The 12,470-nt window shown below is 46.2% G+C and overlaps 1 protein-coding gene across 1 annotated transcript in view; it reads left to right on the forward strand.

Annotated features, from left to right (window-relative positions):
• CHPF2 (chondroitin polymerizing factor 2) overlaps window positions 1-12,470 on the forward strand; it is a 286,723-nt gene that overhangs the window by 162,390 nt on the left and 111,863 nt on the right. The window contains exons 2-3 of the mRNA XM_069646018.1: window positions 2,729-3,293; window positions 4,413-4,595. Coding sequence (XP_069502119.1) covers window positions 2,729-3,293; window positions 4,413-4,595 — 748 coding nt within the window. The remainder of the gene's footprint in view (window positions 1-2,728; window positions 3,294-4,412; window positions 4,596-12,470) is intronic.

Raw genomic sequence — 12,470 nt, forward strand, 5'->3', positions numbered from 1 at the left:
ATCAAAGGCAGAGGAAAGGTCAAGAAGGATGAGAACGGAAAGAGAATTGGAATCGAGATTTGAGAACAAGTCATCACAGGTGTTCAGGAGTGCAGTTTCCGTGCCTCTGGCTGCTCTTAAGCCAGGCGGGCGGTCGTGGAGACAACCAACTGATTCAGTGTGGGTGGATCAGCTTGGTGATGACCAGCTTCTCCAAGAGTTTGCCCAGGAAAGGGGTAATGAAGATAGGGCGGTAGTTAGCCATGCAGGAGGGGTCGGCAGAAGGCTTTTTGAGGAGAGGGCGAATAAGGGAGTGCTTGAGAGATGGCGGGAAGGAGCCAGTGCAAAGGAGTGATTGCAGAAATCAGCCAAGGATGGAGCAAGGGATGCAATGTTGTGCTTGATGGTTCTGGAGGAGCTGGGGAGCACCTGTTTGGAGGAGACTTTCATAGAGGACTTGTCTAGTAATATGGGCGATAAAGAGGAGAGTATGAGGGAAGCAGAGAGGGGGGGGACCCAAGGGATGCCTAACCGAGGGTGAAGGAGAAGGGAGAGTTGAAGAGGAGAGTGTGGATAGATGTCCTGCGTTTTGGTTATGAAGTGAGGGGCCAGTGCCGAGGGTCAGGAATGGCAGAGTTGAGGTGGAGACTGTAGTGGGATTGCAAGCTCCTAGCAGATTTTGAACTGTTCAGCCGAGTTGTTTGTTGCCCTAGAGGTGCGGGCATAGATATAGGCCACCTTCTTCGAGCGGATGGAGAGTCAGGGCTGTTTTTGGAGCAGGCTGCAGGCCAGTCTGTCGGAGGATGTGATTGAGGCCTGCCACTTCCGCTCAGCAACTCTGCACTTGGTTTCAGAGAGGCTAGATTGGAATCATACCAGGTGTTGTGCTTTGAGGCAGGCTTCATGCAGATTCTCATAGCCGGGGCAAGGATGTCCAGAGTGATGGAGAGGTGAAGGTTAGCAAGGGCTCTGTCACTGTGCGAGTCAGTCGCCAGAGTGGAAGGGGGAATGAAAGTGCCGGCAAAAGCAGCAACAAGCACTTGCCTCATCAGTTGAAATACAGAGAAGGAGACTGGTTGTGTGGGCAAAGACTTAGCCGGGGGACCCAAGAGATCCAGGTGAGAGGACAGTAGGGCATGGTCATAGCAGGAGAGGGGTGTAGTCAGAGGGTTGGAGATGGGGATGTCTGAGATGAGGGCATCCAAGGGTGTCCAGTCAACTCGTCGAAAAAAAACTGGTCGACTGCAATTTGGTCAACGCAATTTGGTCGAAAACCAAATGGTCGAATTTTTTTTTATTTATATATTTATTTTGCGGGTTTTCGTTTAGTTAAAAAAGGGGTTTTTAGAGAAAAAAGGGGGTGGGGGGGGACCCCCCCCCAAAAAAAAAAAAAGGGTTAAAATAAAAAAAAAAAAAAAAATTTCGACCATTTGGTTTTCGACCAAATTGGTTCGACCATTTGTCTGGTCGACCAATTTTTTTCGACGAAATGTCTGGCAACCGCATCCAAGGTGTATCTGGCTGAGTTTGTTGGACCGGAGGGAAGAAAGGCGAGGGAAATGAAGTCACAGAGGCTGTGGAAGGGTCCAGAGCCCGCATCAGGAGAGTAAAGGTGAATATTGAATTCTCAGAGGAAGAGAAGCTTGGAGGTGGAGGCCAGGAGAAAAGAGGTGAGGTCAGACTATTCCGAAAGGAAGAGGGGGACATGACCAGGGGTCCTGTACATGGTGGCAAGAGTAAGCAAGAGGATCGGAGAGACACCAAGCCTGCAGACGAGGCATTTGAAGGAGAAGGAGGTCTTGGTGGGTATGACAGTAGCAGGGACCCATTCAGAGAACATCTGCCCGCCTCCCTGGTTAGGCCTGTGCTTAGAGAGCATCTTGTAGCCCTTCGGGAGGAGTGTGTCAGAAATAGTGACATAGCTGGCAGCGAACCATGTCTTGGTGAGAGCGAGGACGTCAATGTCGAAGTCTTCAAGGAGGTGACCGATGTCAGAAGAGTGATTAACGCCAGAGTGAGAATTGTGGGTAGCTAAATGGCTGGTTGCCACCAGAAAGGAAAGGTTATGCTAAATTCCAAAGCTCTAAAAACATAAAAATAGTTCTTGCACATTAATTCGATGTTACCAAACCAACAGATGTAAAAAGAAAAGGTGCGTAAACAAATGATTTGGCAAACAGCTGTTTTCAATTGAGGATCGCAGGGGCTTTTGCTCAAGGGAGGGGCACCCAGCCTATTAAAAACCTAATCCGTTTTGAACAGGTAGAGCAGAGGAAGACTGGAAAGAGCCACGTGGTAATTAAGTCTGATTACATATAAAAAATGGAATTGGTGCAAGAGGGGAGGGAAATGTTAAACAAAGAAAAGAAAGGTAATGAGGCAAAGTTGGGTATTTTAGTGCCATTAATGCAGGGATAACGGTGAATCATTGCAGAGCGGTTTTACTTGATGTTTTTAAAAGGTTTAATGTGTATTACATGCGAACTTTCACTCGGCTGACTGTGAACAATTGAAAGGATACACTTGACGAGGTACCAGCCTCTGCAGTGTAAGCAATTGATGGCAAAGACGACACCTGATAGTGTGAAAGTAAACCTCTAGCTGTTACTGTGAGTGCTGCTAATGCATACATTTCTGGTGTAATTTGTGATAATTGAGCTAGTTATCCTTACAGGGCTCGTTCCTTTGTTGTGCTAGCACAGTGTCTGCTATCTGTGGCCTTTTTTGACTGTTCTTATTTTTTCAACAGGACACGGTACATCCAAACTGAGCTGGGATTCCACGAGCGTCTCTTCATTGCAGTCCTGACTTCGAAGAACACTCTAAATACGCTGGCAGTGGCTTTGAACCGTACACTGGCACACCACTTCAACCATCTACTTTACTTCACAGGGATCCGAAGTGCCAAGGTACCCCATGGCATGCAGGTGGTGGCCCACGGTGATGATAGGCCAGTGTGGCTCATGTACGAGACTGTCCGCTACATCCACGACCACTTTGGAGCAGACTATGACTGGTTCTATTTCATGCAGGATGACACTTATGCCCAGGCTGAACGCATCAAAACTCTGGTGAATCATCTTAGCATCAACCAGGACCTATACCTTGGTCGTGCAGAAGAGTTCATTGGTGGAGATGAACATGCCAAGTACTGCCATGGAGGCTACGGATATCTGATCTCACAGAGCCTCCTGCTTAAGCTGCAGCAGCACCTGGACAGCTGTCGGAATGAGATCCTGAGTGTACGGCCAGATGAGTGGTTGGGTCGCTGCCTCATAGACTTTCTTGGGATCAGTTGCAGCAGCAATCACCAGGTAATGGGTCACATCTTTAAAACAAACTCAACTCTGCCAAGCTGTTAATAAGCAGCGACCACAGTAAACTGCACGAATAAGCACTAGTTTTCCAGTGCAAGATCAGAGCATAGTCCAGTTTATGAGAAATGTATAACCCTTTTCTTCAAACAAAACCTTTCCAAAGAGGGCCCAGTCGGCCCACACCGTATCCTTGTTACCAATTCTTATACAGTGCTCTGTTGCTGCCTACCTAGGTTTTTACTTATTAATCTCTATCCATATACATCCATGTATGTTCTCATTTTATCTGAGATTCTTTCCAACTACTTTACTCACTAACTGACAACCCTGTACACCTTCTCAGCTGAAACACATTTCAGTAAATGTATTGGAACAGTGAGGAAACAGGCTACGATCTGCTCCACCCCCCCTACCCCCCCAGTTTTTTTCTCGACATCATAGGCCCCTTTCTATTTTTCATGCTTTTACTCCGTCCAATCCCATTCTGTTGTGCTGGTGAAATGATAGTAATTTATTTATGCTTTTCACATACGTTACTCTTCAATTCTTCGTTGCCCACATTGTGGACCTTATGTATTAGTTGGGAGATCACAGTTGGAAAACCAGGCATGAGAATCTGATTCCCACAAGTTTCATGCAGTCTCACCATGTTCATGGTTTCTGCAGGCAGTGCTTAGTCTTATTTCTCCATCTCACCCGCACGATCTGATTACGCAAGATTCTCGTTGCTTTATCAACCCTCCGCTGTTGGCTCCCAACGGGGCACACAGTCTTGCACTAAACAAATACTGTCTTCTCTCTCCTGAGTAATGTCCTTTTTTAAGCACATGATCACTCATTTCAACAACACCTCTTCCAATGAAAGAAATCTCTTGTAGAATATTAGTATATTCCTGAGCTACGTACATTTCCCAGGCAGTGGGACTTAGATGACAGTGCATATGGGTTCATCTTTGTTAAAAGTATAGTCTCTAACTTCTTCTCCATAGCTCATCTAGTGGTGTAATGCATGAACTGCACATTACACCTGTTGGTGTAACTGTGACCTGCACCTTCTTTAGGCTCTGAAGGTATAGTATCTTAATTCAACACTTTTTCTGCCTTTTCTGCTGACAGGGCCTGCAGTACCATTTCTTTGAGCTGGGCAAGAATGCTGATCCAGACAAAGAGGAGAGCGTGGAGTTCCACAAGGCTTTCACTGTGCATCCTGTGACCGAAGTCACTCTCATGTACCGGCTGCACAAGCGGTTCAGCGAGATTGAGCTGGAGAGCACGTACCAGGAGATCCAGCAGCTGCAGGTAACAGCATCACCATCGTTGAGCGATCATTCCACACAGAGGGAGTATAAAGGGCAGAAGCACGTAAATGGTGGGAGATGAGAAGAGCATACCTAGTGATTTCTAGAGATTGAACAACAGCAGATAACATCCCCACAACTGAGTGGACCATCCTGCAAAGGTGCGGGGGGGGAAGAGTGTAGAGGGAGTAAGGCTAAAGGGGATAGCAGGACATGCACAGTTGACTTTGACGCCCGAATGGGCAATTACCTGCAAGATGAATGGGAATAAAGTAAAACTGAACTCAACAGGATGTGAAGGGTTGTATGAGGCATGTCTTGTGCTTTCATATTTGAATGGATTCCACAAAAGGTGAAGTTTCATTCTTTTAAGTTGTTTCGACTGCAAACAAACCTTGAAGACAAATGAGCCCTGTTCAACAACTACTTTTTAGGAAGGGAGGAAATGTGTTCCTTTATGGTTACCTCTAGCTTAACAGTAGTGAGACATCGGAGATGGTTAGGGGTAATTTCAGGGTTGGGGATAAAGTGGGAAAGTATGTTAGCAATGGTTAATGAATGGAGAAAGGGGGGTGGGTCTTGGAGAGGCAGCAGGAGGTGAAGGGAATAGGAGCAAAGTGAGGGAAAGGGACAAGTTGGTGCAGAGAGCCTCAGATAGGAAGTCGCAGGTAACTGTGGAAAAATCGGCCTTCCGGTTGGAATAGAGATGATGACGTTTAAGGAGATATCAAGTGGATTTGTGAAGGTTTCTGGCACTCTAGATGCATCTGCAGGAAATGGCCTAGTCTCCAACTGACAATGTATTCCTCATTTACTGGGAAAGAAAGTGGGAGCACATAGGAGGAAGAAGCCGATTAAGGCGAGGACAATTGTTAAGGCACATTTTACATGCATTAGCTACCAGTAAGAGGGACCGGTCTTGAGAAGCGCATCTCCCTGTGTATCTGCAGCAGTTGGAGGTAATGATGGGGGTTCTGAAGGATATGTGGTGTTGCTTGTAGTCACTGGCACCAGCTTAATATCATCCAAGGATATCACCATCCATTAAAGGAAGAGTCAGTGGGGATCAACATATGCGGAGTGTTCGTTTCAGGAGCTCCTGTATCTGCAGCTAACTTCCTTATCACCAGGCCATTCATCTTATTAATGCTGTATAGGGAAGAGTAGGAGGCTGGAAATGTTTGTGAGAGGATGAGGATGTGAGCATGCTCTGGATGCAGCAGCTGCAGGTCTTTACATGCAGATGGAACCCCTTTTATACTGGAGATGGACAGGGTTGTGTGGGGTAGTGGTTATCAGTCAGCAGGACTATGCCACAAGACCCCCTCTTGAGCCAGGTCATTCATTTACCTTCTTAATATTGGATGATTTTTATTACTAAAACACATCTTCAGTGCTTGGTCTTTGATTGGTCAACCTGTCAGCTACACATAACATTCTTACAGGAGGCTTCATGTGTTCTTTTTATCTCCAGCTATGAAAGAGCAAACAGTAGGTGGAGGCAAGGATCTAACTGAGGATTTGAAGTTTTAATATTTTACTCTATTTTGAAAGTTTGAGTAGAATGCGTTGTTGACTAAAACTCTTTGATTCACAAATGAGTCTTTTTCAGTGCAGAAAACAAGTGAAAAAAATGTTTTTACCTTTACTGTGGATCTTTTGTCATAACCTATCTTTCTGGTTGCTGGAAATTCGTGCACACAATATGTAGTTTTCACCTTCCAATTCTGCTACAGATCAGTCTGTAAATATTATGGAGCCTGTGAACATCACAACACATCTTGTAATCACATTCTTGTGCTTACCGCTAATTCATGTTTGCCTGATTGTGTTTAGTAACAGGCCGCTACGAAGCATATTTTTTGGGCTTGTTGTAGTGTCATTAATACTGAGATCAGGATAGACCTTCACATTCACCTAAATCAAGAGTTCAGTAGCTGCCAAGAAGGTTGTCTCTAAGCCAGTTGATCACTACAAAGACACAGGACACATTAGTACGTTCAACAAATGGTTTTGCTTGCCAGTCTGCTTTAAGATGGGCCAGTTTAAAGGGTATCACAGAATTGCATTTTCTTGAACTCAAGAAGTCTTTCATTCTCTCTCTACCAAAAAGGTAAACTCTCTGGGTCAAACACAAAGGAATGTATCTGGGTCCTTCTCTGGCATCTGTAACAAGCCTTTGTCTTTAAGTCTTGTTCTCCTCACAATTCAAAGCTTTCCTCTGGAATTCTCTGGCAGACTTGTTGCAGCTCTTCTCTCCTGCTCTTGTAGGTTATCAGTTCAAAAGGACCTATGGCAGGAGACCACCAGGGGGCGCAGGCAATTATCCTTTGGGGATCCTTTTGCATAAGAGGCTTGGGTTGGAAGATGTGGTGGTTTGGAGAAGTGGGGATGGTAGGGTTTGATGGTATCTGGAGTCGTTGAGGATGTGCCTCTATCATTTGCAACAATGTATGCCCCTAATCAAAGGCAGTTGAGATTTTGTAAGGGATACAATCAGGCATGTCTGAAGGGAATGTAAAGATATTTGATTTTTAGGCGAGACCTCAACATGTGGGCTGTATGGTTGCTTGATAGAAGGAGGGCGCAAATACAACAGGATCTCACCCTGACAGAAACAGTTCTTGATTCCCAGAGATGAAGGGGTTGATTTTCTCTGCTGTTAAGGTGCTCTGGTAGAAGCTAGTTACTACTACTGAAAAACTTGAGGAGAGGTGGGAAAGGGACTTGGGTATGGATATAGACAGGATATTATGGCACAAAATGTGCTGCCGAGCATTCAAGTCATCGATTGCCTGCCAATATAAGATTCATGGTATTACATTATTGTATAGTTGGCAATATGACCCATTGCGTCTTTCTAAAATGTTTTCTGGGGTGAGTCCATTCTGTTGGCACAAATGTGGATTTAGGGTGGATCATTGGCATATGTGGTGGCAATGTGTTACGGTACAGGTCTGTTGGATGGATAAAAGAAATAGACAGGGTTTGTCAGGAGCAGACACCACCACTACTTGTGCTTTTTCGTCTGGAGGAACTTGAGTGGGAATATAAGAGTTGGACCCACTTGGTAGATTTTCTGTTATTAGTGGCTCGGGCATGCCTGAACATACAATGGAAGAGTTTATTATCGGCAAAAAATCAAACTGGTCGATAAGTCTAAGAACATCTATGTTATGGAAAAGATCACTGCAGCCCTCTCTGTGGGAAAAGCACGGAATTGGAGGTTGAATGGAGTGGATTTTGCAGCAGGTTTATGCCCCTTTGAGGCTTACCATTGTGGGAAAGGGTTGATGGAGCATGTAGTATTATTTGAGGGGCGGTTTTCAGCTTTCCCTCCCAGTGGATAGTTTTTTTTTAGTAATACGATGCTTCGCCTGCAGTGTATGGTTGATCCACTCGGAGTAGGTTTTTCTTTTTGTATCGCACACAAGAAGTATGTTTTCCTTTTGGTCCAGGGTTTTTTATTACCCATACCAGAGGGTTGGGGTGGAAAAGAAAGGAGTGAAGTGGTATCATAACTTGAATATTATAATTGAATTTGAAGAAAAAAGGACCCACGGCATCTCCCACAGTGTAGGCATGCTTAGAGGGGTTTTAGTCTGGCTCTGCTCCAATTCCATGTCAATGGATCGTAGCTCTTAAGAGCCCAACCCTCTCTTGCTTTCCTACTTAGTGCATGCACATGAGCTTTCCTTCTCTTCGTTAGCCTATACTAGCTCCTCGCCAACCACCTCCATGCTCCACCATGTGTTTTTCTCTTCCTTCCTAACACACTCCCTGTTGAAGCCCGCCAACTCTACTACTTTCCGCACTTAACTCATCCCCTCAACAACTTACAAGTCTCTGCTCCTCCATCCACCTTAGACTTTACTTCCACCTTTTTGCTTCTCAGCTCCTCCTTGCACCATCTCCCATCTCAAGTCCTGTTCTCATCCTTTCACTTTAGTTATTAACCACGGCTACTCCAACTTTGCTTCCTCTATCATCTAGTTCTCACTCGATTCCTTCAGGTCTTACTCTCACCCCCTTCTTCTCTGCTCATCTTTTCCCCACCCACTCCTCGTTTCACTCACTACCTCCTCCCACTGCTCCCTGTGTCGCCACCTCCAGCCTTCTCTGTTCCACCTGCCTCCCCTTTCTCCAGCTGTCACCAAAATCTCTCCTCCAGCAAACTCCGACACCTCTGCTTTTCCCGTTTTGTTTTATACCACTGCCTGTGTACCCTCCCTTTTGGCTAGGTATTCAGTGAGTCTGCACGTGAGATTCAAAATGCTGTCTTGGTGGATTTTGTTTTTCTGGGTAATCTCACAGGTTTTCAGCATTACATTCAAAGACTGAGGAATTACAAACTTGGTTCACCATCTTGGATTGGTTTCCCGGTCTGCGCATGTGTGCAGTAGTGCAAGCTCTGTGCGGACTCCTGGAGGGTGATGCTGCTCGTCATGCAGTTCCTCTCCAGTCCATCTTTATAAGCACTGCTTAGGTGAGCTCTGTGGTAGCTTCTCTCTCTCATTTTTTTCTAGTTGCATTCTGCAAACACTGCAAGGCCCTAGTAAAAGGTATTGTGGCTTGTCATATTTTGCATACTCGCAATTGTTTCTCGGGGCACAATCTAATAGCAGGTCGACTTGGTAACTTGTAATGAGGCCCTGCCCTCTGACCCAGGTGTGGCGGGGTTGTAGGGATGATTAGGATATCCTTTCCATGCCACCTGCAGTCATGCAGGGGAGATCGTTGTTGGGGAGAATTCTAATTTCTGTGCTAATTCCCCTCTACCTTAGAGACCCCCAGCTCTTTTGCTAGTCTTTAGGACTTTTAGTTTTTATCCTGGAGTGAGTGAGACCTTTTTCTCACTCTCACATGTATTTTGATCTGATTTGGACTGTTTCTTTTGGTTTGGGAGTCTGACAAACTCAATAGGCATCACCTTTTTGTATTGTGACACACAGCACCTTCAGAGCAGTGTCGCAGTGTAATCTTTTGGATTTCTCTCAAGATTTAAATACCTTCTCTTCGGTAAACTACTGCTCCCCAAAGTAGTAAAGTGAAATTGACTTGACTTACCAGTTTTCCTATGTAGGTCCAGTACAAACCATGTTATGTGGAAGTACTGGGGGTTACCTAGTAACCCCTTTTCCTACTTTCTCATGTAACATTTGTATGTTACCCTCACTACAATTAATGGCTGGTGCCAGTGGTTAAATGTTAATACTATTGTGCGTTTTTACCGCAGGCTGAATCCTCAGCTGCAATATTGCACCCATGGGTGCCCATTTTGTCAAAATAGCCCGGTCTTCTTTTTTCGCCATTTCTTGCTTGGGAGGTCTTTCTTGGGTTTTACTCTGCGCGCCAAACCAGGTTTGGTCCCTTTGTTCGTTTTGTCTTTGGTGGGCTTCAATGCTGAAACCAGCCTGTGGCTCCAGTGTGTCTGGCAGGGCAGGAAGCAAGGGAGGTTCCCGAAACTCCCTGTGCTTAATCTCCTTGATTACAGGAATGCACCCAAATGTGATTAGCTGGCTGTCCTTGGAGGACAGCTACCATGCTGTGTGAGTGACAGCTAGGATGCAAATGAATGGGAGAAACTTGCATAAAAGGCGTGGTCTCGTGTAGAGAAGTCAGACAACCACTGGACAAAGGAACCGAAGAAGAAACTGGAAGAAACTCTTGCTGCACCCTCCTGGACCATTGCTTCACCCAGTGAAGCCCTGCTGCAGTGCTGAAGCTCCAATTTTCGAATCGACTAGAGAAGCCCGGAACAGACTACTTCTTCCCTTGGGTTGGTGGGACCAACTGACCTCAAGACGAACTTGACTGAAACCCCTCTCCGTGCTGGCTGTACTTTGCTGTGCTGCTGCTGGAACCGAGTGCCAGGGGACAGGAACACCAGGAACGAGTGCATTGTCTTTAAGCCGGACCCGAGCTCCAGGAAGATCCTGAGGACGCTCCCGAAGCAGCGTGACCCAAGCCTGAGCTACCTCAACAGAGTGCTGGACCCCAGAAGCAAGGGAGCCGACAAGGTGTCCAAGAACCGCAGTGGTGCTATTTGCTGGTAGCTGAAACCGTGAAGTGCTGCTGATCTGGAGTAAGCCCATTGCCGCCGCCGCTGACCTTCAAACTGCAGTGCAGGAGTCCTACAGACATCCTCCATCTAGTCTCCACGACTGAGGCCCAGGAACTGCAGGACTTCAACCAGAATAGAAGCCAGCTGGATACTTTTATTCAGACCCTAAGGTGTACTGTCTAACTAGGGGTACTTACCTCTTCTGACCCTCTGACTTTGCGTTTATCTTTCCCTCATAAGTCATACATCAGTTACTTGTATTGCTGGGAAAGAGTTAACCTATACTTCATTGGGGGATTGAAAAGTACTTGCCTGTTCAGAGAAAGGTTCCTTCCCTAACTTTTTCCTTTTTCTACAACCTCAGTATTTATTTATTTTATTAATATAGCGCGCCTTACCCACACGCATCTGGGTGCTTTTCTTACATGTGAATATACAATAGTTTACATTGTTACCTGTGTACAAAAATGCGGGAACTCTTATTGCAGTTTCCCTATTTAAGGAGCCCTCCAGCCTCTTTTCCTTTGCAGATGGGGAGCATGTGCAAGTGGATCTAGGTCACCTAGCCTAAGCACCGCCCAACTGGTGCCTTCCAGGTTTCCGCTCGTTTTCCCCACTTAGCAAGCCCCGCCCACCTGGTGCCTTCCTGGTTGCTGCTTTTTTTCCTTACTTAAGGTGCCCTCCAGCCGCTTTTCTTCTGCAGATGGTGAGCAGGTGCAAGTGTATCTAGGTCATCTGGCCTAAGCCTCACCACCTTCTTAGCCCTGCCTCTTTCTTCCTGCTCTTAACTCTTAGATCAAGGGCATACCTCGCCCGGGTGTCTAAAGCAAAGGGTGGACGAAGAAAAAGGCAATTCCTGTTTGGACCTGTACGGGCCGGGAGGACCCAGGGCACGACCCCCCCCCCTCCCTCCCTGCTCAGACAGCAGGTAATCATGCACCAACATGTGTTTGTCCCCACAGGCCATCCCCACCCCCTCTGGTCCCCCTGTGATGTTCCCTTGTGCCCCCTCCCATCTCGCACATAGGTGTTGCATGTTTTGCTTGATTCTTCTACCCTGCTCCCCCTCCCCCTTTGCCCCCCCTGCAGCCTACCTCTGCAGGAGTCTATCCTGATACATTCTGGTTTCACCATCACCGTTTTGTGGCCAATGCTGGATTTGACTTTTATGGACTTCATGGATTCACAGTGCGTCATCCTTTCTCAACTCTCATGCTGGACTTCCTTTGCATCTTGTACTCATGGTGGCCCTGAATCATGCTGTTCCCATCTTCATCTTGTATCCTGACTTGTAACGTTATGTGTTACTACTGACTTCTGCAATTGTATTTGCTCTCCCCTCTTGCTTCTCCACTCTTTTTGACTGCTTACTCTGTTCTCTCTCTTCCTCTCTTTTCCTATCTCCTCACCTCCTCCCATTACTTGCTTCTCTGCACTTACTCTATCGAATTGTCCCTGGTCATAGTATGATGGCAACCTAGTCTGTCTCCTGCCCCCGCCCCCTTCAGCATTATCTGAAATGTCGTCAGGCCTAGTACGATAGTCGCTTGTTTTGTTCCTCCCTTTCTGCACCCCTCTCCCTCACCTTTTTGTTTTTCTCCAGCTCTACCAGAAATGCCATACTGGTGGCATGTTATCACCTGATGTTATGCCACCATGAGATAATTAAATGGACTCCATCTGGAGGCCAATAATCAAGGATATAGATTAGAGTGTTGGTAGTAAAGTTGGAAAAGGTGGCAGGTTAAATACAAGCCTGGATTTGGACAAATGTAAACATATTTTTATTTACATTTTCATAACAATGAACCT

The sequence above is a fragment of the Ambystoma mexicanum genome, chromosome 2p (genome assembly GCF_040938575.1).
Source record: "Ambystoma mexicanum isolate Mex_15411 chromosome 2p, UKY_AmexF1_1, whole genome shotgun sequence".
Lineage (NCBI taxonomy): Eukaryota > Metazoa > Chordata > Amphibia > Caudata > Ambystomatidae > Ambystoma > Ambystoma mexicanum.